At 40.5% G+C, this 25,397-nt stretch overlaps 1 protein-coding gene across 6 annotated transcripts in view; it reads right to left on the bottom strand.

Annotated features, from left to right (window-relative positions):
- The window catches only part of GLIS3 (GLIS family zinc finger 3), a 683,233-nt gene that overhangs the window by 78,324 nt on the left and 579,512 nt on the right, over window positions 1–25,397 (bottom strand). For all 6 annotated transcript variants that reach the window (XM_006068184.4, XM_006068187.4, XM_006068189.4 and 3 more), the window contains one exon: window positions 1,125–1,266. In XM_006068184.4, the coding sequence (XP_006068246.1) occupies window positions 1,125–1,266 (142 nt within the window). The remainder of the gene's footprint in view (window positions 1–1,124; window positions 1,267–25,397) is intronic.

Here is a 25,397-nt window from a genome sequence, read left to right as displayed (position 1 = left end):
TTTGTTTTCTCCAAGAGTAAGTACCCAAAGCAACTGATAAAGGGCCACCAACACTGGGACAACGTTAAGGATGTCTTGATGACTGGCCCTTTTAAAACATTTGCTTAATACTCTTTCCTGTGCCTTTGGATCAGTTGAGAACTGTCAAATTTAAAAAGTTATACAAGCATGGCTTTCTCCTGTTCCACTGTTATGCATCAGTAAATCCTTCATTCTTTATGGCTTATTAGTATGTTTAAAAAGAAAAAGCAATCTGCTGCCAAAACCTGGCGCTGGAACCAGATGGGGTGGGAGTAGAATTTGTAATTCACAGAAAACAGAAAATTCCCATTGTCTGGAGTGTGGAGTTGTGGGATTTTTGCTTTCATATTCATAGCATATGAAGCACAGTAAGAGCTTTCCATATATGAAGACTATAACCAACCACGTTTGTACCAGTACATCACCATTATAGAGAGTGGAAAATGCACAAAAGCCCAGGCTAACAAAGTAAATGAAAAAAAAAATATCCTTATTGAATAATAATCCTTTCTCATTTTTCACTGCATACATAACATTTTTCTAAATGTAGAGTCATCTATTATTCAAACCTAGGCAGACGGAAGCTATTCTGGGAGTGCCATCCTATCCCTCCGCCCCCAGTGGTTGACAAACACTAATGGACATTCTTACAAATTGATTTACTGATGTGATTTTTTTTTCTGAGAGATATGGGACTGGCTTCCTTTTGCAATGCAAAGACAACAATGACTGCTCCGTTAAGAAATCCACAGGCAGCCTGTTACCTGCTTAAGGGGGAAAGACTTCCTTTGAGTGTCGATAAAGTTAATAAATTTAAGATACCTGGGAGGGTTGGGTACATTGAATTTTTGGCAGAAAGCCAGGACTAAAAGAGCTAATGTATTATTTTACTTTGTTTCTTTATGAGAAGAAACAGTCTGCTGACAAACCCAGCTTAGGAATCAGATGGGAAGGACAGGAGGGGGATAAATTGCAGTTTACTGATAAATACAGATGATCTTAGAAGCATTTTCATATATGCATTCCCTTTAACCAGAGTCAAGGGCCTAGACAAGGACAGTTGATGTGGTTGGGTCTGCCTTTGCTGAATTTGCTGATATTACCTGGATAGAGGTCAGGCCCGGGCTCTGGGGAGCATCCCACCGCCCTATCGACAGCGTCTCGTGGGGAGGTGGAGGGCTGCAGGGGCTGCACCGTGAGGCAGTCTGTGAGCAGGTCGGAATGGAGCTCTGCACTGGACCGCAGCTAAGAGAAGGAGAAAACAGAAGACAGATGGAAAAGGAAGGCTATTCCTCAGAATACTTTTTTCTGGAAAGGATATCATGCCCTAAGGTTCATGCACAAATATTTATCAAGTAACAACTACAGGTTAGGCACTGGACTTAGAGAGTCAATACAAGGGTCAGCTTTCCAATTCTAATAACACCTGGCAGGTGTTTCAGGAAAAATGTGGCTAGAGGCAGATTTTATTTCAGGCCTTGATATTTCCACTTCCGGGAACCCAACTTCCTATTATGTTTTCTTTGATTTGCTCTGTATCTAATCAGAACTTGTAGTGATATCAAAAACAAACTCAAGTATATTTAGTCCATATTGTAAAGTGTTTTTAAAATACAGAGATAAAATAAGATGAAAATATCTTAGAGATAATTAAGAATGCCCACTGAGATTTGACACCTATAGATTTTTTGGAACATGATAACAAGAAAAACCAACGTCATTACAAGCAATAAACTATCCCAACAGTAAGGTACATAAAAAAATTAGACTTCATTTTATCACAATAACACCATAAATTCTTTATATATTAAAGAGCCATAAAAATATCAGAATAAAGTATAGATACAAAGTTATGTGATTTATTTATGAAACAGAATTTTGTAAGTGTAATCTGAATGGAAAAAAATCACAATGGAAGATTTAGTTATATAAAAATACCAACCTGTTTGTCTAAAAACATAATATCTTTAAAAATCTAGACATATATTTGTCACAGATATTACAAATAGTTATCATCTTCTGTCCTCTTTAAACATATATGTTCTCTGTTTAAAGGGAACATATAAGTTGATTTTGCCTTCATCAAGATAAAACTAACCCTTTAGATATAGGACTTGAATATACTTACTTATTCAACAATTATTTAATGAGCATTAGACACTCTCTCAGAGAAGGCAATGGCACCCCACTCCAGTACTCTTGCCTGGAAAATCCCATGGACAGAGGAGCCTGGTAGGCTGCAGTCCATGGGGTTGCGAAGAGTCAGACATGACTGAGCAACTTCACTTTCACTTTTCACTTTCATGCATTGGAGAAGGAAACGGCAACCCACTCCAGTGTTCTTGCCTGGAGAATCCCAGGGACGGGGGAGCCTGGTGGGCTGCCGTCTATGGGGTTGCACAGAGTCGGACACGACTGAAGCGACTTAGCAGCAGCAGCAGCAGCAGACACTCTCTAGACTCTAGAGATACTGTCTTATGGAACTTACACTCTAGAGGGGAAGCAGATGATGAACAAATAAAATATATAACACAGCAGATAGTGATAAATGCTATAGAGAAGAGTGATAGAGAGAAGATATACAATGAGTTAGAGACAAGCGATGGCAACCTGAGATGGGGGGGTCAGAGAAAGTCTGTTGGAGATGGCACTGGCAAAAAGCCTTGAGAGAAGTGAGGGAGTGAGCCCTGCAGATGTATGGAGGAAGAACTTGCTTGCCCTGTGGTGTGTCTGGATTATGTGATGAACAGTAAGGCAGGAGTGGAGGGAGTCTTGGGCCCGGAGTAGAGAAACAGGAAAAAGCCGAGGTGTAAGTAGGGGAAAGAGGGAACAGGCTTAGTGTCCCTCTCTTTCTTCCTCTCAGATGAGTAGATTAGAAAAGGGCCTCCCACATCATTTAAAGCTTCGAAACATGCCCAGTCTAGAAATTATCAAATGAGTGAGGGAGGAAGTAGACAGCAGGATCTCCAGGGAAGAGACCAATTCACCATACAGCACTTCACATGAACAAAAATTTTAAAAAAAGAGAAACAAAAATGAGAATAAACCTAAAAAATATTCAGCACAATTGCAAAGAAATAAATGCAATGCTATAACTTTTAAAAATTTTATCAAATTATCAAAACTTTACAAAAGAGGTAGTTGTAGTGAAGGCAGAGTGAGAGAAGCATCCTAAAACACTGCTGGTTGGAGTGTACATTGTTACAAACTTTCCACATGATTTGGAGGAATACTTTCTTAAGACTCATAATTGAAATTATTTGTTCTTAGAATTTCTTAAGGAAATAGCCAGAAAAGTGAAGAAAGATTTATATTCTTTATATTCACCATTCTAGTGAGACACAGAACTGCTGCTGCTGCTGCTGCTGCTAAGTCGCTTCAGTCATGTCCGACTCTGTGCGACCCCACAGATGGCAGCCCACCAGGCTCCCCCGTCTCTGGGATTCTCCAGGCAAGGACACTGGAGTGGGTTGCCATTTCCTTCTCCAATGCATGAAAGTGAAAACTGAAAGTGAAGTCACTCAGTTGTGTCCGACCCTCAGCGACCCCATGGACTGCAGCCTCCCAGGCTCCTCCGTCCATGGGATTTTCCAGGCAAGAGTACTGGAGTGGAGTGCCATTGCCTTCTCCGAGACACAACACTATTTATAGCAATATTAAAAATTAGGAAAAATTACTTAAATGTCTAAGAAAGTGAAAGTGTCAGTCACTCAGTCATGTCCAACTCTTTGCAAGTCCATGGACTGTAGCCTGACAAGCTCCTCTGTCCATGGAATTCTTCGGGCAAGAATACTGGGGTGGGTAGCCATTCCCTTCTCCAGGGGATCTTCCCAACTCAGGGATCGAATCTGAAGCCACCAGGGAAGCCCTAATTACAGCTGATAAATGACGCCACATCAATTTGATGGAATATTATGCAACCATTAGGATGATATTCATGAATATAAAGGCAAATCAAAATTATGTATACAAAGTGATAACAATTATGTTAAAACACAGCTAAAATACTGTAAGGAAATATAATTCAATATTAAAAATCATTTTTGTCCTCAGAGCAGTATCATGAATTTATTTCCTCTGTTTTCTTTTTATTCTTTCCTCAGTTTTCCAAACATTCCAGTGATGTGCTGGAGCTGGCTTGCACCAATCTAAGAATGCCGATTGTGTCTACTTTTCCCAAACTTGCAATGACGTCATATTGATAGCATTTACACTATGGAAACTGACAAATACTACAAACGGGCTTTCCCATGTGGAGAGCTGGTTGTTGCCAGCACAATGACTCTGATCAGAAAGAAAAACATACACACAGATACAAAACATCAGTAAGTTACTATTTAGAGAACAGTATTTCTTGGAACTGAAAAAGCTTTATGAAGAGACAAACACATGTCCAGCTCTTAGTCCAAGAATCTGAAAATGGCACAGCGACCCTAAGTTTAGGGAAGCAGCGTTTAACACATGTAGTGAACAAGACAATTATAATCTCAGCTTTGCCACATTGGAATGTCTGCCCAAGATTATCTGAGTTAATGCCTAACTCTCTCAGGGCCTTTGGAAGGTATGTTTGATATTTTGGTACTAACCTAACACATGCCATGTAAGAAAAACTGGAAAAAAATCAAGCCTTAGAATGAGTTCTGGTGATCACTTTTAATTTATCTTTCATTGTTAAAATGTGATCTGGGGCCCACATGTTCTACTAAGAGTAGACATGAACATCTCTCTGCTTTCTATTACCAACTACTCTAGGGTTTTACAGACATGAGTATTGATGAGGTCTTTCCAAGGAATTTCACGGCCACGGTTACTTCTGGAGTTAAAGGCAGGCAATTCTTCACTAGCTACAAGTATTCATGTTTTCCAAGAGTGTGATTCCATACAACTTTGTGGTGAGAGTTAATTTGGTTTTCTCTGGGATTAGACATGGTTCTACAAAGTGCTTCTTAAATTGAACAAGCCTCAAGGACTTTTTCTTTTTTTTTGCTTAAGGTCCTTGAAGACCTTATGCAAAATTTCCAAAGCAGGGCCATATGCTTAGAAATGCAGTAATGGTATTTAAGTTTAGTATCCTTCTCTCTCTCCCAGATTATTAGACAAAGAAAAGGACTTCCAGATCATTTAAGGTTCTTAAACATTCTCCACCCAGGAATTATCAAATGGGTGAGGTAGGAGGCACACAGAAGAGTCTCCCAGGAGAGCTATCTTTCCATATATCTGTATTATGGTTTTATATTTGGAGTGAGAAATCCAATTATTTATATAAAGCAGTATCTTCTTAGCTCTCAAGAATATAAAAAAGATAGAGGAAACTTTTTCAATGGGGGATGGTCTCTAACTGTGAATCTCAAACCTGGACATGAAACTTTTTCAATGGGGGATGGCCTCTAACTGTGATTCTCAAACCTGGACATGCATCAGAATCACCTTCACGCTCCACTGCAGAACTGATGACTCAGTGGGTGTGCAGTTCATTTCTGTGAAGTTCCCAGGTCATGATGATGTTGTTGTCTGGGAACCACACTTTTGGAACCACTAGGAATCCTGATAAGAAGATGCTCTAAGAAAATGCCGATTAGAAGAGATGAGACTTTTCTGGTCATGAGAAGAGAAAATGAATTGCAGAAATAAGGGATTATAAAGCCAAACTGACTTTATGAAGTCATAAAGTCATAAAGTCACATAATGACATGAACCTCATTTTATTTTCTTAGGCTCCAAAATCACTGTGAATGGTGACTGCAGCCATGAAGTTAAAAGATGCTTGCTCCTTGGAAGAAAAACCATGACAGACCTGGAAAGCATATTAAAAAGTAGAGACATCACTTTGCCAACCAAGGTCCATATATTTAAAGCTATGGTTTTTCCAGTAGACATGTATGGATGTGAGAGTTGGACCTGAAGAATGGATGCTTTTGAATTGTGGTGCTGGAGAAGATTCTTGAGAGTTCCTTGGACTGCAATGAGATCAAACCAGTCCATCCTAAAGGAAATCAACCCTGAATATTCATTGGAAAGACTGACTGATGCTGAAGCTGAAGCTCCAATACTTCGGCCACATGATAGAGCAAACTCGTTGGAAAAAAAACCCTGATGCTGGGAAAGATTGAGGATAGGAGGAGAAGTGGGCAACAGAGGCTGAGTTGGTTGGATGGTATCACCAACTCGATGGATATGAGTTTGAGCAAGCTCCGGGAGACAGTGGACAGGGAAGCCTGGCGTGCTGCTGTCTATAGCGTCACAAAGACTCGGGCTTGACTTAGCAACTGAAAAACAACAACATGAGCCTCATGTAACCATTTCTTATTATGTTTCCCTTCAGATCTCATAATAATAAATGGTTATATGAAGTTCATATCATGAGAACAATTTGGATTTTTATACTGTTGCGGGGATAAAAAGGGTTAAAAATGTTCACCCCAGTTTAATACTTGCCCTTACAGGACAGCAAAGACATGCCCTTTATGGAGCCTTTACTGTTCTTTACATACAAGAAACAAATATCCCCTCCTTTCATTTGGGACACCAGTCCGGAAAGGCAAAGACAAGAAGGCAAGAAGAGTTTCCGTGATGTGATTCCACTACATACCAAAGATAGGTATTTCCACAAGGCCTCGACAAAACCCTTTGCTCCTCTCAAGAGCACTGTCTCGCTGTCTGCAAACATCCCATTTATTATGCTGTTCATTCCTTTTGCCTGGAATGGCTTTCCCTCCTCCCAGTAGAATTCCTCCAAGACCCAATTTATGGCTCCCTCCTGAATGAAGCCCCCTCTGACCAGGTCAGCCCACACAGGGCCTCCCATGGTGTATGGAGAGCTGCAGAGTCTGCTCTCAACAACCCTGCAACCGGATATATGTTTAAGGCTTTGTTTCTTGTTATGAGTCTAGTCTGCAGTATTATGAAGTCCACAAGGACCTGGTTAGCTGATTGCTTTTCTAACTTTCAAAACCCCATGGCACCTGGCAGGGTGGGACCAGCATCTGGGTAAATCATTCAGTGCCAACTGGATTTGTACGAATGAGACACAATACTTTATCTAAAGGACGGTACAATCTCTAGTGGTGTGTGGATGTGTTTAAAAAACACACTTGGTCATGTCTTAATTACCTCTCCTGAAGGAGAATTTTAAAAGATACAGCAAAGGTGTGCATGTTAAGTCACTTCAGTTGTATCTGACTCTGTGTGACCCTATGAACTGTAGCCTGCCAGGTTCCTCTGTCTATGAGATTTTCTAGGCAAGAATACTGGAATGGGTTGCCATGTCCTCCTCCAGGGGATCGTCCCGACCCAGGGATTGAACCCATGTCTCTTTTTTCTCCTGCATTGGCAGGTGGGTTCTTTACCACTAGCACCACCTGGGAAGCCCCAGAAGATACAGATCATAGTTAGTATATGGGAAAGGCTGCTGCTGCTCTGCCCAGATCCCTTCTGATCCCTTGGATTAGCTCTGAACTGCCCTGTCTCCTAACTTTACTGTGCCCACCACCACCCCCAGCTTCTGCATACTTTATAGCTAACAGACACCACCCGCGCCCCCAACCAATACACAAATGCATGACCAACCAGTGCTTCTTAGCGCCAAAGTGGGACAAACTCTGAAGTGTAAATTATACTCCAGAGCTCCCAGTAGGGTCGTACATGTTTATAGCTTTAGCTCCGTTCTTCATGCTCTCCTGTATTCTCCTGGGAGCAGTTCTTTAACAAATCACAGGCACCTGGATCTTTGGCTCACAGTCTGCTTCTGGGAGCACCCAACTTAGTAAATACCCACAAATCCTTTTTATTTGTCTCAGGAATTCAAAGAGCCAATCAGCAGCACTCATAGATGCTCACACACACATACTGTTTCCTTTTCTTCAGCTCCTGCTCTGCTCAAACACAGGTATAGTATAGTAACTATATGTTTAATGAAAGTAGGGTGTTCTGGGCTATTATCTCTCCTCTGTGCTCAGTCATGTCCAACTCTTTGCAACTCCATGGACTGTAGCCCACCAGGCTCCTTTGTCCATGAAAATTTCCAGGTAAGAATACTGGAGTGAGTTGCCATTTCCTTCTTCAGGGGATCTTCCCAACCCAGGGATTGAGCCCATGTCTCTAGCATCTCCTGCATTGGCAGGTGGATTCTTTACCACTGTGCCACCTGGGAAGCCCCTGGGGCATTATGGATGTTACTAAAAGCATAATTGTGGAGTCTAAATTAAAAACAAAACCCTAATTTACAAGAATAATTAGCATTCAAAAGAGCCTCAGACATCACTAGGGCCAAACCTCTATCTTATGTACTACTGCCCTATAGCAACCCCAGTAGATGGCTCTCAGACTGATTCCCTATGGTAACAGGCAACTTCCTTACCTTGGCAGTTAGCTTTCATTTCAGATAGTACCAACTATCAAGAGTTTTATTTCATACTCAGTCCTGATCTAGCCCTCAGCAACCTATTAGGATTGCATGTGTCCTCCTCTTCATAGGGAGCTTCCCTGGTAGCTCAGACGGTAAAAAATCTGCCTGCAGTGCAGAGACCCAGGTTCAACCCCACGGAGAGAGGAGCCTGGTGAGCTACAGTCTCAAAGAGGACACGACTGAGTGACTAATACTTTCACTCTTTCTCTTCGAAAACCTGCAGTAAGGTTCATGGACATACTAGGAAGAAAAGAGACATCTCTGAGTCTCAGAAACCAACCTGTGAATCTTTGAGTGTTAATAATCCTGATCATTAATGACCCATTTTAGGGCTTAATTTCTTGGCCTATCCAGGTGCAAGTAAACAAACTGGCTCCTTAGCTTGCATACAATCTCCCATTATGAAATATTTGTTCTAAATGATAGTTTTTCAACGTTAATAATGAAATCACGCATCAAGTCTTGACAAGGTTCCCGCATTTGGTAACTTGAGCTGCTTTCCTAACAACGCAGCGATTTTTCCTAATAGCTAAAAACAAGGTACCGTCAATTGTGATTTGTATTTGTTTTTTTGTTCAAGACTATTCTGTTAATGTTTATAAGCTCTTGAAACAAGAGACGGAAATTCTACTCCCATCATTTTCTCATTTCAGATATGATTGAATAATCGTCCAAGATTAAGTGAGTCAAGTGGAAATAATTAGGAAAGGGAAAAAGGCCCAGATTCTTCAATTTTTGGTTCCATTACATTTTATTCCAAGAGCAAAGGCATTCTGTTATTCTGAAGCAAGACATACTTCCAAAGAGAAAGAGGTACAATCAAAGGCCTTTTGTTTTCCCTTTCTCCAATGAGCATCCTCTATCTGGGCTGTGCATGTTTATGCATCATCTTGCAGGGACTCCTTTGTTCTCCAGAAATCAAATGCCACCAAAATATGTTTCTGAAGAAACTCAGCCAGAAGAAAAAACAAATAGGATTCTTTTTCAGAGGGTTAAGGTTTAGTACCAGAACATTCTCATCAAGCATTCTCTATGACACTTTGAGCAATGTGGATCCTGGGGAATTAACTCATTACCAAAAGGCTTAAAAATAATTACAATGAATTAACCTATTATATTAATTACAATTAATTTCCAGTTGAATCGAAAAATTCTCTCTCTAAGGGCTTCCTCAGCCCTGACATTTATGAAGTGGCTTTGGCATATCATAGGTAATTAATCTCCAACAATCTGTTATCAAACTCATTTCCTCTGGGAATGACCAATTTGCAAAGAAGAAAAGAAATGAGAGTGCAGACTTAGAAAAAGAGTATTAGAAGAAACTTCTTCGTGAACAAGAGGTACAGGCCAGCTGGACACCTTGCATTTCTATAATAGGAAGTACCTATTTGGTTAGCACTGACTTGAGAGGCCAAACATTTTGTCTTCATGAACATGCCAAAATATCTCAATAGATATACATACCAGGGTATATGTCTCAATAAGAGACATGAAAAATAAATTCCTGTATAGATACAACATAATTACTGGCTATCTAGTAAAAAATGGTGATTGATGAAACAATTTCAGAGTAAGAAGAACAAATGTTATGCATCAGGGCTATAATAATGCTGTCCAAAGGAACTTTCTTGGATGATAGAAAAGTTCTGTAGAGTACTAGTTTGTAGGCATTAGTCACGTGTGATTAAAAAACACTTGAAATGTAGCTAGTGCAACTGAGGAAGCAAACTTCATTTTATTTTAACCTAATTTTAATTAGTTTACATTTAAATGTAGGATAGCAAACTGCCAACTTAGTGCATGTCATGGTGGCAGTTCAGCCTTTTCTTAAATCCCTTCAATGACAGGGAACTCACTCTCTTACAACTCACTGTGTTCCACTGTTAAATAGGTCTAGTCATTAGGAAGGTCTGCCTCAAGTTGATCTGTAATCTGCCTCCCATAATTTCCACTCACTGGAATTTATTCTTCCCCTCTTCCCTCAGACCACATAGAATAACTCTGTTCATGGTCTACTTTATATTTCTTTTAATATATGAGAAGCCTCAAAATGCTGCAGTGTCACAGAATTTCAGCCCTAAAAGTGGCTGTAATTTAGTTTCTTTGTCAGTCCTTCCTTAGCAGTTGTTTTCTTTCCCTCCAGGTTGAATATCTTTAGTTTTTAATATAGATAAGAGTAATGTTAAGTAGGAGGAGCTTCGGTCTCTTAGTCTGACAAATTGTGGTTCAGCTACCAAGTGATCCAAGGCAGATACATTCACTTGTCGGAGTGTAGTTTCCCTTCTGTAAAATGAAGATGATATCACTGAGCCATCTTGGTTGCTTTAAGAAATAAATTAGATAATATTTAGAAAGTTCTTGAAACTCTGCTTGGAATGCTGAAGTCATCTAAAACGTCAGTCCCTGCTTTCTCATGCAGCATATTCTTACGTTCACCACACCAGTTTCTCTTAACACTGGCATTCACTGGATAGCTAAATACGCAAATGCTATCCCAATACTAATACAGTGAACTAGCTGTTTGACCAGGAGAGAGTATAATAGAACAAACACATCCCTCGTTCCAAATGTTCCACTTCTATCAATTCAACCTAAAGAATCGTTTCTTAAAATCCATGTTATACTATTCACTCATTCACTCATTCCATTTACTGAATTCCTTACTGTGCTCCCCAAAGTATACTAGGCCTAGAAGATAAAGTCATGCCCAAGATAACCTAGTTCCCTGCCCTTGCAGAGCTTATAGTGCAGCTCAAATAAAACTTGTCATTGGGTAAAATTCTTAGACCTTTTTTCATATGTGATGCTCTTTATTTCTGACGGCTCTTTATATTCAGAAGCTAGCTTTTTAAAGATCCATTGCCATTTGGTGGCACAGAAGCTCTTGGCTGCATTTCATTTGATTCTATCACTCAGCTGGTTACCACAATCCCCATTTCAGGGCCATTTACAAACGTAATTAAAATATTCTCTGCCATCAAAGATGATGTTAAATGATGATTCTAAATTTCCATCCAAGAGTGAGTTATCTCTGGAAAATAGCCCATACTCTATTGACATTAACAGACATTAACAGCTCTCTAAGCCATTAACAGTCACTTAAATAATAGTTTATGATATGGGTCGTGAAAAATAAGAATATGGGCTCTGGACCCAAAATTACCTGGATTTGAGCTTCTGTACCCTTACTTATGAAATGTTAGACAACTATTAGGTAGTTAAACAAATATCTTTAGCTCAGTTTTCTCTGTACAATGTGGGTAATTTATAAGGTTTATTTTGGGGATAACAGATAACATGAGATAATTAGCTATTTCACCAATAATGGTATAAGTCAATGTTTAACACATGCTAACTACTATTTCTATTCTTATTTTTTTCCCATTAATATCCAGTGTGGAAACATTTATAGCACTCTATTACATGTACCTTTATTTTCTTTTTTCTCCCATCCATCTTTAGATGTTTTTCTCTTTATTATTATCATACAATAACACAGCAATATGACAAAGGAAAAACAATGGAGACTTTGGGGTCACGTAGATAAAAGTTCCAACTTCATCTCTGCTACCCACTAACACATCGCCTTTGACAAGATATTTAACCTTGAAAGGCTTCCGAACTATCCTCTGTAGAATGGTGGTGATAACACCAACAATATGGGGTTATTATAGGATTACAAAAGGTGATCAACAGAAAGTGACTAGCATAGTACAATGTTATTATTATTTTTTTTGCTCAAGAAGAAAAACTATTATAATTGTTAGGACTGATACTTGTTATTGCTTAGTCACATAAACTCAGTCTGGGGCCAAACAGTGCCTTAATGAAGATATTAGCACAGTTTTTGCAGAATGAATATTATTCAAATTATTCTCTTAGAAGACTGTAGCTAGCTTTTACTCAATTTTCTAGTTGGGCTTTTTCAAATCCAATTATATTAGAAATCAAAACCAACAACAAAACATTTTCAGAATACTCTGGAGGATTTTAATACTTATATAGATGTCCTATTTACCAAAATGTGTACAACTATCTAGCTATCCTAAATCAGATCAGATCAGTCGCTCAGTCATGTCCGACTCTTTGCGACCCCATGAATCACAGCACGCCAGGCCTCCTTGTCCATCACCAACTCCCGGAGTTCACTCAGACTCACGTCCATCGAGTCAGTGATGCCATCCAGCCATCTCATCCTCTGTCGTCCCCTTCTCCTCTTGCCCCCAATCCCTCCCAGCATCAGAGTCTTTTCCAATGAGTCAACTCTTCGCATGAGGTGACCAAATTACTGGAGTTTCAGCTTCAGCATCATTCCTTCCAAAGAAATCCTAGGGCTGATCTCCTTTAGAATGGACTGGTTGGATCTCTTTGCAGTCCAAGGGACTCTCAAGAGTCTTCTCCAACACCACAGTTCAAAAGCATCAATTCTTCAGTGTTCAGCTTTCTTCACAGTCCAACTCTCACATGCATACATGACCACAGGAAAAACCATAGCCTTGACTAGATGAACCTTTGTTGGCAAAGTAATGTCTCTGCTTTTGAATATGCTATCTAGGTTGGTCATAACTTTCCTTCCAAGGAGTAAGCATCTTTTAATTTTATGGCTGCAGTCACCATCTGCTGTGATTTTGGAGCCCAGAAAAATAAAGTCTGCCACTGTTTCCACTGTTTCCCCACCTATTTCCCATGAAGTGATGGGACCGGATGCCATGATCTTTGTTTTCTGAATGTTGAGCTTTAAGCCAACTTTTTTGGGGAATTGAAAGTAAAAGTATGTTGAAATCAGAAAGGCATGCAGGTTGGATTTTCTGCATTGTTTACATTTGTGAAAACATCACTTTCCTCCTAAGTCAATATTATTCTAAAATTGACACCAAGAATCCTACTTTTTTTTCTCATTGGAAAATGATACACAACTGAACATAGTCAAGGTAGATTCAAATGCATTTGGAGGAACATCTAAAAACCTTAAATTGAAGGGTAGATTCTTTTTTAGACAAATACAGAAATATTAACATGGAATTTCATGCAACCAGGAAAGACATCCTCCTTTACCCTTTGAGGCCAGGTTATAAGGCTGTAAAGACTCAAAGGAGGACGAAAGGTTTGCTTCTATCACGGCTTCATAAATTCCTCCTGACACCAGCTCATTGCCCTAATGTGACCACACACATTCCATCCCATGCAGTCAAGTGTGGCATTTTCTTTCTATTCAAGTATTCTCAAGGTTTAATTAAAGCAGCCAGCTATCTAGTAATTACGTCCCCCGTCCATCTTCCCAGCTTCTTATTGTCTTCCTTTGAATTGATTTCTGACTACAGCCCTTCATATGCTACAGTTTAGTGTGGGGAGAGACTAACTGCAGAAGTTATTTTTCCTTCCTTTCATTTAATTGAAACAGATTGTTTGAAAAAGATTTAAGGCTGATTTTCACATAGATCAGTGTTTGGACAATTTTTAAATACCTGCTTCTGAAAGTTGAAGGCTGTCATTTCAAAGGAGAGCACTTGCTTTCTCTTCTCCCATCCATCCTCTACTCAGCAGTCAGTTTAATTTCCCCCAAGGACACTGCTGACAACAGCACCCCTGCTTCAGATCCCTCTAGAGACTCTCCACCAAGCACTGTTCACGGCCCAAACTCCCAGGCCTAACACGGGGCTCTCCCCCAGCAGTGTGCTTTCGCGGCCCTTGCCTGTGTCACACAGAGCCAACACATCCTCCCCTCTACCTGGTGTCCATTCGCATTCAAGTCTCATGCTGTCCTTCTGGCCACGTGCTTCCCTCATCTGGAGGCCCCTTTTCTTCAGTCTCTGCATATCTACACTATATCCTGCATATTCTTCAAGGTCCAATTCAATGTCACTGCTTCTTCGAAGTCGTCTCGCATCTCTTCATTCCAAAATAATTTCTTCCTTTTTAGACGTTGCAACAGCAATTGCTCTGTATCACTCTGATAGTACTGTGGTTTTCTACATTCTGTAATACTTATTTATACATTATATATGTGTGTTTGTGTCACAGAGGATACAGTCTCCTTGTAAATGGAAACCATGTCTGTCTAATCATGTAAGCTAAAACAGTGTTTCTTTTCACATGAAAGGTACTCTATAAATGTTTGGGGAAATGTGTGAGCAAATAAAGGAATGAATAATAAACAAATCAATAGCTGCTAAGGATTTATTAATTCTTTAGGGCAGCCCCTAAAGACAGATAAAATCATGTCTTCATTGCAATGCAAAGGGGGGAAAAAAGAGTGAGGTAGCATACCAAAATTATCAACTAAGAATGAAACAGGAACTAAACAAGTGAAATCTTAAAAGAAGTTTTTTTTTTTTTTAAGATACTTGGAAAGTTTAATTTCTTATACTACTCAGTCCCTGTTTACACCAGATTTCACTAGATAACAGTATTCACATTTATATATTGCTTATTGGAAAGTGTAAATGAGCAGTCTTTCCAATAGGAAATGTTCATTCATTACTTGTGTATTTCCCATCTCTGATTCACCTGGAAGGGCTGGGAACAAATCCAACTTTCTACCCTCTGTTAAAGATTCAAGGTCCAGCATAAAGTTGAGAAGCAGAAGATGGAAATTTCAAGCTGATTGGACCTGAAACGACACACTCTAGCCTCCTTTTAGACAACACACACAGACAAGACCCTCCATCTTCTGGACCCTGGTTGAGTAAGTGACCAGTTGTGGCCCTGGTCTCCCTGGTCACCGCTCCACATTCAGCTTTTAGCGGTTCCAGGATCTCTTCACCCCTGAGGTAATGCCAACCAAAGTAAGAGCATGCCCATAGTATTATTTTTGTCAAGGCATAGAAGAATTTTACTGAAGGTCATTCTCCCACTCTCACCTGAGGACTGTATATCTTAGAATGATGCATGAATCTCATGAACTTCTAACACTTCAGTGAAATGAAGCTCTTCTCTTTGGTCACGGAAAAGGAGGCCTGGTTCAGAGAAGTTCTTTAGAGTAAAGCCTGAGACTGGACTCCTCTAGAGACTTCCTATGGTCTTTGCAGCTTCTGCCAAAGTTATTTTCGTGTTTGCTGCTGCTAAGTCGCTTCAGTCATGTCCGACTCTGTGCGACCCCATAGACGGCAGCCCACCAGGCTCCCCCATCTCTGGGATTCTCCAGGCAAGAACACTGGAGTGGGTTGCCATTTCCTTCTCCAATGCATGAAAGTGAAAAGTGAAAGTGAAGTTGCTCAGTCGTGTCTGACTCTTAGCGACCCCATGGACTGCAGCCCACAGGTTCCTCCATCCATGGGATTTTCCAGGCAAGAGTGCTGGAGTGGGGTCGCATTGCCTTCTCCTCCTTTGGACACTGACATTACTTGGTCTTTCTTCTTATCCACCCCCTGCAGTGAACTTCAATTCCCTCTCCAAAAAAACTTACCACACCCTAGAAATCCAGACTAGAAAGTAAAAAATCCAAAGACAGCATGGAAGGATAATGATGGCTGCCAGCACAGTGTGTGTGACATTACATCTCAGAAACTCTGTCTGACTACGCTAACCTTGCTGGTTCTAACAGTATGGGGAGAGATGAGACTAGGTCAAACTGAGGAAGCAGAAACAGGTGCTGTCAGTATTGCTTGTTGTCCCCTTAGCTGGAGAACATGATGCTATTTTTCTTCCCCAGATGTTCTGCCATCTATAAGACTTAGAACGTACGCTTTCGTTCTCAAGGTCTACAAGGAACTCCAGGCTCAGTGGTCTGCTGTGTCTAACTCCACTCTCAAATGCTCTAGTCCTCATGTTGCTTGTCTGTCATTATTATTAGCACCCCCTTGGGAAGATATTATTGGAAGTAACTTCACATTCTGACAATGCAAGGAGCTAGTACAAGTTCTAGCTACTTCAGATCTCTGTAAAGAGCCCTGTGCGCTGGTAACTTTTAGCCCACTAGAAATATGTATATACATATATATACATGTGTATACATACACACACACACAGCACATATACTGAGGAAAGGAAAAGTGCCATCAAAAGACATATGCCCTTTTATCCCCATAATCCTTCAAAGTAGAACAAGGGAAAACAGATGTGCTGCAGAGTCAATCAACATTTAAAGCCAGTGTAGGGGGCATATTTTAGGTCTGACTTTAAGGGGGAAAATATAGGTATTTTATTTTTAAATAGAAATTAAGAAATCAGCAGGGCTCCATGTAAAAGCAAATCTTACAAACAAAAAATAGACACTAAGAAATAATAATTTATCCTTCTGAGAATTCTGTTTTATTGTCCACAGAAAGCAAAGTCTGTGCTTTTTAGCAGAAACCCAAGAGTCTGTTGACAATGGAAAGCACACATCTTTGTGAAGCTCCCACAGTAATCAAACTTCAAGGAAAGGTAGTATGCGAAATACAGGCGACTTAATTTTTCCCTAGTATTTTGAAGATCAAAAGAATATCTCTATTCTACCAATAAGATACTCCCCCAACCAGTCTTCTACCACCCCACTGGGGGAACCAAGCAAATTCCTTGGTTTCTCATGTCATTACCACAGGCTGAAATGATGTAACAATAATAGCAAACGGGGTGTCCCCCTGTGCCAACTCTCTAATCAGTTTCAAAGTATGTTTTGTAGATTCTCACTGACACCACTCAAAGGAACTGGTCACTTGTGGTCTCAAAAGTTTTACAACAAATTGTGTGATTAAATTCTTTAAATACGTCTGTCCATTACTAATCCTCTTTTGCCAACATCCTTTTCAGAGAAAAATTGCGGCACTCCATGGTGCCTGATTTATATTTCATTTTGAGAACAGGAAGTAAAGGGATTAAAGTTAAGGATTAAAACACTTACTCTTTACTGCATTTTTTTTTTTTAACCTCTTGAATGGCTTCCTGGTTGCCATGGCTACTCTTCACTGGTCCTTAGTCTTGAATGCATGTCTTTGCATTAATAAAATATTTTAAATGCAATTTCATGGAAAACAATAGGGAAAGTAGCTTTAACTTCAACTGCTCTTAAAAAAAGAAACTAGAGTATTTTAAAAAATCTCTTTTCTTCATTCTTTTATTGGCATCCTCCAGAGTGAAATGAACTAAGAGACAGCACAGGGACAGTCTAAAGATATACAAACGAAAACCAGAATTATGCAGCAGGGCACAGGATATTACTTTGAGATAGGAACGTGGCCCTCATCTTACAAACCAGTGTTTGTAGGAAGATTAAGGGTCTGTGGGAATTTCTCAAATGTTGCAACACCACAGAACATTTTAAAGCAAAAATGCACGTAAATGCAGTGTTGCAATTCCACATTGCAAATGCCAGCCAGGAAATGAAAAACTGAGGCTTTCACCACCACAAAGTTAACTTAACCATATCAATGTAAATATCACTGCTTTGCATCCAAGTCATTGACGGCAGCATCTGCACAGCAGGATGGCCAAAGAGGTGATAGCCACAAAGAGCAAGTGCTGGCAGGGTTGAAGATGTCTGCACGTACAGTGCACACAGCTGATGCCGAGCTGGGTGTTGAAACAGAAGGGTGACGTTGACAGACAAGTGAGCAAACACAACTGCATTTGCGTTGCTCCTTTAAAAACGCTCCCCTGACATTCATTTCAGAATGTACTGCCTACATTCTTTTTAAAAGCCAAGGAAAACTGAGGAGATGGAATAGCAAAAAATACATTTTAAGATCTATTCTTAAAGTCCAATAGCAGGATAGGCTCCAGGATAAATTGCGGCTGCTGCTGCTAAGTCATGTCCGACTCTGTGCAACCCCAGAGATGGCAGCCCACCAGGCTCCCCCGTCCCTGGGATTCTCCAGGCAAGAACACTGGAGTGGGTTGCCATTTCCTTCTCCAAGGCATGAAAGTGAAAAGTGAAAGTGAAGTCACTCAGTCGTGTCCGACTTCGCAACCCCATGGACTGTAGCCTACCAGGCTCCTCCACCCATGGGATTTTCCAGGCAAGAGTACTGGTGTGGGTTGCCATTGCCTTCTCCCATAAATTGTGGAGTTGCCTCCTAAAACATCACTCAGCCATTTTTTCCCAATGCTCCCCAATGTGCAGTTTTTCTCTGCCTCCAGTGGTTTCAAACTATTCCTTTATCCCCCTGAGAGCCTACTGAAAGTACCTCCCCAGACCCAAGTATATCCATCATTTCTCACTTCTTCTGATTCCATAATCCCATTCAAACCACCTTCCTCTCATAATACTCATGGAAGATAGACAAGCTACTTGAAAACTTGTAATTGAAGCCATACTGATATATTAGTGGTAGTAAAGGGACTATAGAATTGCCTTTGCCATATAATAGAACAAAATTATACAGGAATCTTCTGGAGACAGTACCTGGAAAGAATGACTGTAATAGTGGAGATTCTAAGCATTGTAACAAACTAGTGATATAGATAATTCCAGGTATAGGTGAGCAACTCTCACATCAAAACATGAGATAATTGGTGCTACCCATGGGCAGCACCGTAGTATCTGAAACAACATGAAATGGCAAATTATATACAGATCTACAAGGTATATAATCATGTTCCTTCTTTCCTGGCTTCAGTCTTTTCTTTTGGAAATCATTTCTTCTGGGACAATCCTGAAGATTTAGGGTCATCCCAGGATAGGCTGGGGTTACTATTTGGCTGTTCTTGCACATTTGAATCAAGAGGGAGCAATAGGAACCTACTGTTGAGAGGCAATTCTCTGCAGGCATCTCAAGTTTCTCCACGTTGTGGCAACATAGGCACTGATTGCCTTTCTAGACTATCTTTTTTAAGGATGTTTCTATACCAAACAGGTTTGGAAAACTGACTGGGATAGTATCTTCCTTCTTAGCAAACAGCAGGCATACTTGCATGCATTACAAAGATCCCTCACTTTTCGAAAAACTTTGCTTTACGCCACTTAGCTTTTATAAAAGACCTACATAGTAACTGTTTTCACTAACCAAAAGGAATTTAAGGAGGATTTTCACTTTTGTGGGGGAAAAAAAATGGTATTTTCACTTTCACAAAAGTGAAAAGCAAAAATAGAGTTCAGCGTTTGTTTTGTGGTGAGGTTTTATGGAGGCAGTGCACATATGAAACAGTGAGAGAGGCACCACCAACCTCCTTCCCCAGGAACTACACTACACTCAGAATCTCACCATCAAGCCTCCATAGCATTGCTCTCCATCCATGAACATCTATTCTTTATCTCCATTCATTTTGTGCATCTGTTAGCAAGATGTGTAATTGCTTCTCTGCTTTATACCATTTCTGTTTATGAAAGGTTTCACAGGAACACTCTACTTTTGTATGGCAGAAAAGATTTGGGTTCTCTAAGCTCAGAACTTCCCTTGTGTAACACAATCCACTGAGTTTTCTTCATGTCACCTTGTGGGAACTCGGACTTAAGAAACTTGCATAAGAAAAAGATGACGTTCTGGCTACTGCTACTGCTGTGAGTAATAACCTCACCTTTGTCTCTAACCAGGAGGCATGTGTCTTCTGCCAGCCTCTATGAAACTGTAGCAGGCTAATTTATTACCCTGTACCCAGGGTAAAATCTCAGATGCTTTACAGTTCCTGCCACTTATTAGACCATCCCCAGGATGTATAGAATACTGGGGAAAATATTTTTGCAGGGTTCCTGTCAATATAATCCATTTGAATCACCCCAAATCAGTATGTAGCATCACACTGAGGGCCAATCTCAGGTAATTCAGCAAAAGAAATGTACATTCGCCAGCATGAATGATCTGCCCTCTTGGAATCTGGTCCAGCCTACGCAGCCTCAGGAAGAGCCTAAAGGCATCTGTCCAAAAGCTCATTAGGGTACCTAGTTGACCCCATATATATGGTAGAGGGTGAGAGAATGCCTTGAAGGAGAGAAGTGAGGGCTGGCACCGCTATGGGTGCTAGTCTGGGCTCAGGGTTCCCCACCTGGATGGTACCTCTGGCCCAGTCACCAAAAAAGGGTTTGGAAATTTCAAGGAGGGCACTCCAAAGCATGGGGGCCCAGCTATCGTCTTCTAAGAGAAGGCTACTACAGAGCTTCTCAGAATGATCCTCATGCTAAGAACTTGTTGACAAGTTACAAAATTTCCCATGTTGGAAACTCAAGATGGCCCACAGTAAGAATGGCAGAGTCAAAGGAGCACCAGATGTGGAGTCCGAACAACTTAGCTGGAGTATAGTTCTACTTACTGAGAGTGCTTTGTAAAGACATTTAGCTTCTCTGAGGCTTATGTCTTTCATCTCTAAAACGGGATTACAATAATAATTGTAACACTGACCTTGTATAATTGTGAAGATTAAAGAGGTAAAAGGGTGTGAAAATGGCCAGTAAACTATGCTACATGAGTATCAAATGGTTCTTATTGTTCTTCTTCCCACATCCTTCAGCTTTTATTTTACAAGGGAAAAGAATAAAAATGGGTTACTGCATCCATTGTATTATTACTGGATGTCTTAAATGCTAATTCACTTTTTTTTGCCATCACTGATGGTTGAGATATAAGTGGTGCTGAGTTAGTGAGTGTTTTGCTGTGTTGAAATCTCTGATTAATCTCAAGCTTAATATTCTGGGGAGGGAGGGGGCTCATAAGTGGGATAGAGATGGGAGGTGGGGAAATCATTATGAACATTAGGTTCCTCTGTTCATTTATGCCAAGGTTGAGGGTACCCTAATGTGTCTGAGTATGACTTGAAAATTGGGGAACTCGTTTTTGACATTTTTCCATATGAAGATACAAGATTTTTTTTAAAAGAGCAGGGGAATGGATCATCCTTCATTGCTAATTTGAGTACAAAGAAATGAAACCTGACTTCTGCATCTGCTTATGTGCAAACGAGAAAACACTGACAATGTCCCTTAAACTACCAATTCTATTCAAAATCCATATTGAGTAAATATTACCTACAGCTGGAGCTTGTGTGCTAGCCTAGTCCAAAGCACTGCTGTGAATCACAGCTTCTTGCCTGACATGTTCTGTTACCTCTTTACTTATGTTTTCCCTTTTGAGCCTCCTTTTTCAGAGACCAATGATGTTCTTGCCTCATGTTGAGTGATAAAAGCTCCTCATGTAAGTGATCTTTACTATGGAGTAAAAGGGGCCCCATGTTTATATAAGATAGAAAAATAATATACAGAAAGATGTATAGCAGTGTTAAGCCACTGTGATAAACTATATCACAACTCTGCTACTACCTGGGTTCTATATTTCCTATATCTGGGAGAACCAAATGAAAATTATGAGAAAAATGATTGCCAGAAGTAGAGTGAGAGAGGAGAGCAAGGTCTAGTATAGGAGAGAAGACCACAAGAGAGGCCACTAGCTAGTCAGAGGATTCAGAATTCTAATGTCGCACTAACTCTGCTACCAAGAACATTGTAAGCCTGATTATAAAAGTATGTTCTGAGAAAGTACAAAGAAACAAGACCCAGAAAAATGTAGAAACAGAAATCTATACCTCAAATTTCAGTGAGGCAAAAAAAAAAAAAAAAAAAAAGATAAAGTCGAGAAATGCAACCGATAACCAGAATGCTTAAACTTTATGCTTGGAAAGATTCTAGAAATAATATAGGTTAGTTTCTTTCAAAAGAAAGAAAGTCAACAGGATCTAGGATGGGGTTATTGAGAACAACTAGAGAATTCCTATTTCCTTTTTAGATACCATTAGGTGAAAGCCACACATATAATGAGCCTACAATTCAACAACTTATTTAATAAAGTCTCTCATGATAGCCTTTTGGAACTTGAGATAATGATAGCATTTTGAAGAAGATTGAGAAGCCTGGAACTGATGATGGCCCTGCTGGATATGGTCATAAGTGCATGAGTCACTGTATCTAAACAATATTGATTAACAACAATAATCCAACCTAATTGTCTTATCTCCTTTCATCCTAGGTCCCTACTTCATGCCCCATATTACCACCATAATTATCTTTCTACATCAGAAATCTGACCACGGTTTATCTTTAAACATCTGCTCCCTGTCAACCTTTTCAGTTCAATGCTGCCTCAATAACCAGGAAATGACACTGCCATCTCCTGTGACTCTGCCTGAAACTGTTTTCTGTGGCATTAATGAAACAAAGAGAAAAATCCAGAAGATGGGTAATAAGTAAAAGTTGAAGGATAACAGGAATTTTAATGCAGAATTTCTACATACATCAGTAAGGTCATTAATGGAAACAAAGATGCATCCTTGGAAGACAGAACTAGAGCTTCTGTGTGGGTGTTCCACGAAGGCAGATTTTTTACTTAATTATATAAAGAATGTTTGGACTAGACTCACTAAATAACAACAACAAAAAAGGATTGTCTTAAAAATCAGAAAGCTGAAGATGTCATGAAGGGACTTTATGAATATCTTTTGGGACTTTTTGAATGTGGTTCCCCATACTGGACTCCAGGGAGGATGAGGTTCCATCCAAGGACTCACAATTCCAATGGACTACAGCTGTGCCCACAGCTGACCCTGTGCAATGGCGGCACAGCAAGCACCCATCCCAGAAAGAGGGAAAATATCTTTCTGTTCCAGTGAAAAGAACAGCCCTAACAGTTAACTGAAGAGTTAGGACTCAACAAACAACAGAAACAGTGAGCATTTAAGATGTCACATGACACTCTGCTAGAGTCTATAAAGAGGGGTCTGGATTGCCGAGTAACAGAATCATCTTTTTCCAAAATGTTCTGTGGAATGCCAAGGTTGCAAACAGTATTTCAAGACTTAATGGAAGGCTTTGCATAGGGCAGTATTAGCTATGGCACCCCACTCCAGTACTCTTGCCTGGAAAATCCCATGGATGGAGGAGCCTGGTGGGCTGTGGTCCATGGGGTCGCTAAGAGTCAGACACGACTGAGCGACTTCACTTTCACTTTTCACTTTCATGCATTTGGAGAAGGAAATGGCAACCCACTCCAGTGTTCCTGCCTGGAGAATCCCAGGGACGGTGGTGCCTGGTGGGCTGCCGTCTCTGGGGTCGCACAGAGTCGGACACTACTGAAGTGACTTAGCAGTAGCAGCAGTATTAGCTAATACTGGAGTACATTCTGCAGGTCTTGCAGGAAAACAGCATAACACCTTTGGCATCATACTGAGCTCCCTTTCCACTTCTAAACTTTCTCATTTCTCAGAAACAAACTAAAGAGAGTAGAGGTTTAAAAAAAAGCCATCTTGAAGTCATCCTGACACTAAAAGCCAGAAGAAGAAAATAAGATAATGTATACAATATAGCTCTGAAATGTTGAAGTATTAAATGTAGGCCAAATAAGATTATCACTGTTATCACATCACTATTAAAACAACTGAATCACAGAGATTGGATTCTGCTTGATGAGCAACTTCTGCCCTGCAGAAGGCTCAAAGATCTATTCATCAAGTTCCCTTAACTTTTCAAGTATGAATTCAAATAAACCAGCTGAGGCAGTAAAAATCTCTTCTCTTAGAAAATTCTTGCTATTGTCTGACTTTTGCCTCTGTGCACCACTAATAAAGGGGCTTCCCAGGTGGTGCTAGTGGTAAAGAACCTGCCTGCCAATGCAGGAGATGTAAGAGATGTGGGTTCGATCCCTGGGTGGGGAAGATCCCCTGGAGGAGGGCCTGGCAATCCACTCCAGAATTCTTGCTTGGAGAAGCCCATGGACAGAGGAATCTTCTGGGCTATAGTCCTTATGGTCTCAGAGTCAGACAGGACCAAAGTGACTTAGCACACATCCAGATGAGATCAGGTCGCTCAGTCGTGTCCGACTCTTTGCGACCCCATGAATCGCAGCACGCCAGGCCTCCCTGTCCATCACCAACTCCCGGAGTTCACTCAGACTCATGTCCATCGAGTCAGTGATGCCATCCAGCCATCTCATCCTCTGTCGTCCCCTTCTCCTCTTGCCCCCAATCCCTCCCAGCATCAGAGTCTTTTCCCATGAGTCAACTCTTTGCATGAGGTGGCCAAAGGACTGGAGTTTCAGCTTTAGCATCATTCCTTCCAAAGAACACCCAGAGCTGATCTCCTTTAGAATGGACTGGTTGGATCTCCTTGCAGTCCAAGGGACTCTCAAGAGTCTTCTCCAACACCACAGTTCAAAAGTATCAATTCTTCGGTGCTCAGCCTTCTTCACAGTCCAACTCTCACATCCATACATGACCACAGGAAAAACCATAGCCTTGACTAGACGAACATTTGTTGGCAAAGTAATGTCCCTGCTTTTGAATATGCTATCTAGGTTGGTCATAACTTTCCTTCCAAGGAGTAAGCGTCTTTTAATTTTATGGCTGCAGTCACCATCTGCAGTGATTTTGGAGCCCAGAAAAATAAAGTCTGACACTGTTTCCCCATCTATTTCCCATGAAGTGATGGGACCGGATGCCATGATCTTCGTTTTCTGAATGTTGAGCTTTAAGCCATTTCTGAATGTTTTCACTCTCCACTTTCACTTTCATCAAGAGGCTTTTTAGTTCCTCTTCACTTTCTGCCATAAGGGTGGTGTCATCTGCATATCTGAGGTTATTGATATTTCTCCCGGCAATCTTGATTCCAGCTTGTGTTTCTTCCAGTCCAGCGTTTCTCATGATGTACTCTGCATATAAGTTAAATAAACAGGGTGACAATATACAGCCTTGACATACTCCTTTTCCTATTTGGAACCAGTCTGTTGTTCCATGTCCAGTTCTAACTGTTGCTTCCTGACCTGCATACAGATTTCTCAAGAGGCAGATCAGGTGGTCTGGTATTCCCATCTCTTTCAGAATTTTCCACAGTTTATTGTGATCCACACAGTCAAAGGCTTTGGCATAGTCAATAAAGCAGAAATAGATGCTTTTCTGGAACTCTCTTGCTTTTTCCATGATCCAGCGGATGTTGGCAATTTGATCTCTGGTTCCTCTGCCTTTTCTAAAACCAGCTTGAACATCAGGAAATTCACAGTTCACATATTGCTGAAGCCTGGCTTGGAGAATTTTAAGCATTACTTTACTAGCATGTGAGATGAGTGCAATTGTTCAGTAGTTT

This window comes from Bubalus bubalis, chromosome 3, assembly GCF_019923935.1.
Source record: "Bubalus bubalis isolate 160015118507 breed Murrah chromosome 3, NDDB_SH_1, whole genome shotgun sequence".
In the NCBI taxonomy this organism is placed as follows: Eukaryota; Metazoa; Chordata; class Mammalia; order Artiodactyla; family Bovidae; genus Bubalus; species Bubalus bubalis.
Note: the sequence above shows the minus strand (reverse complement) of the source record. Positions and strands in the feature narration are given on the sequence as shown.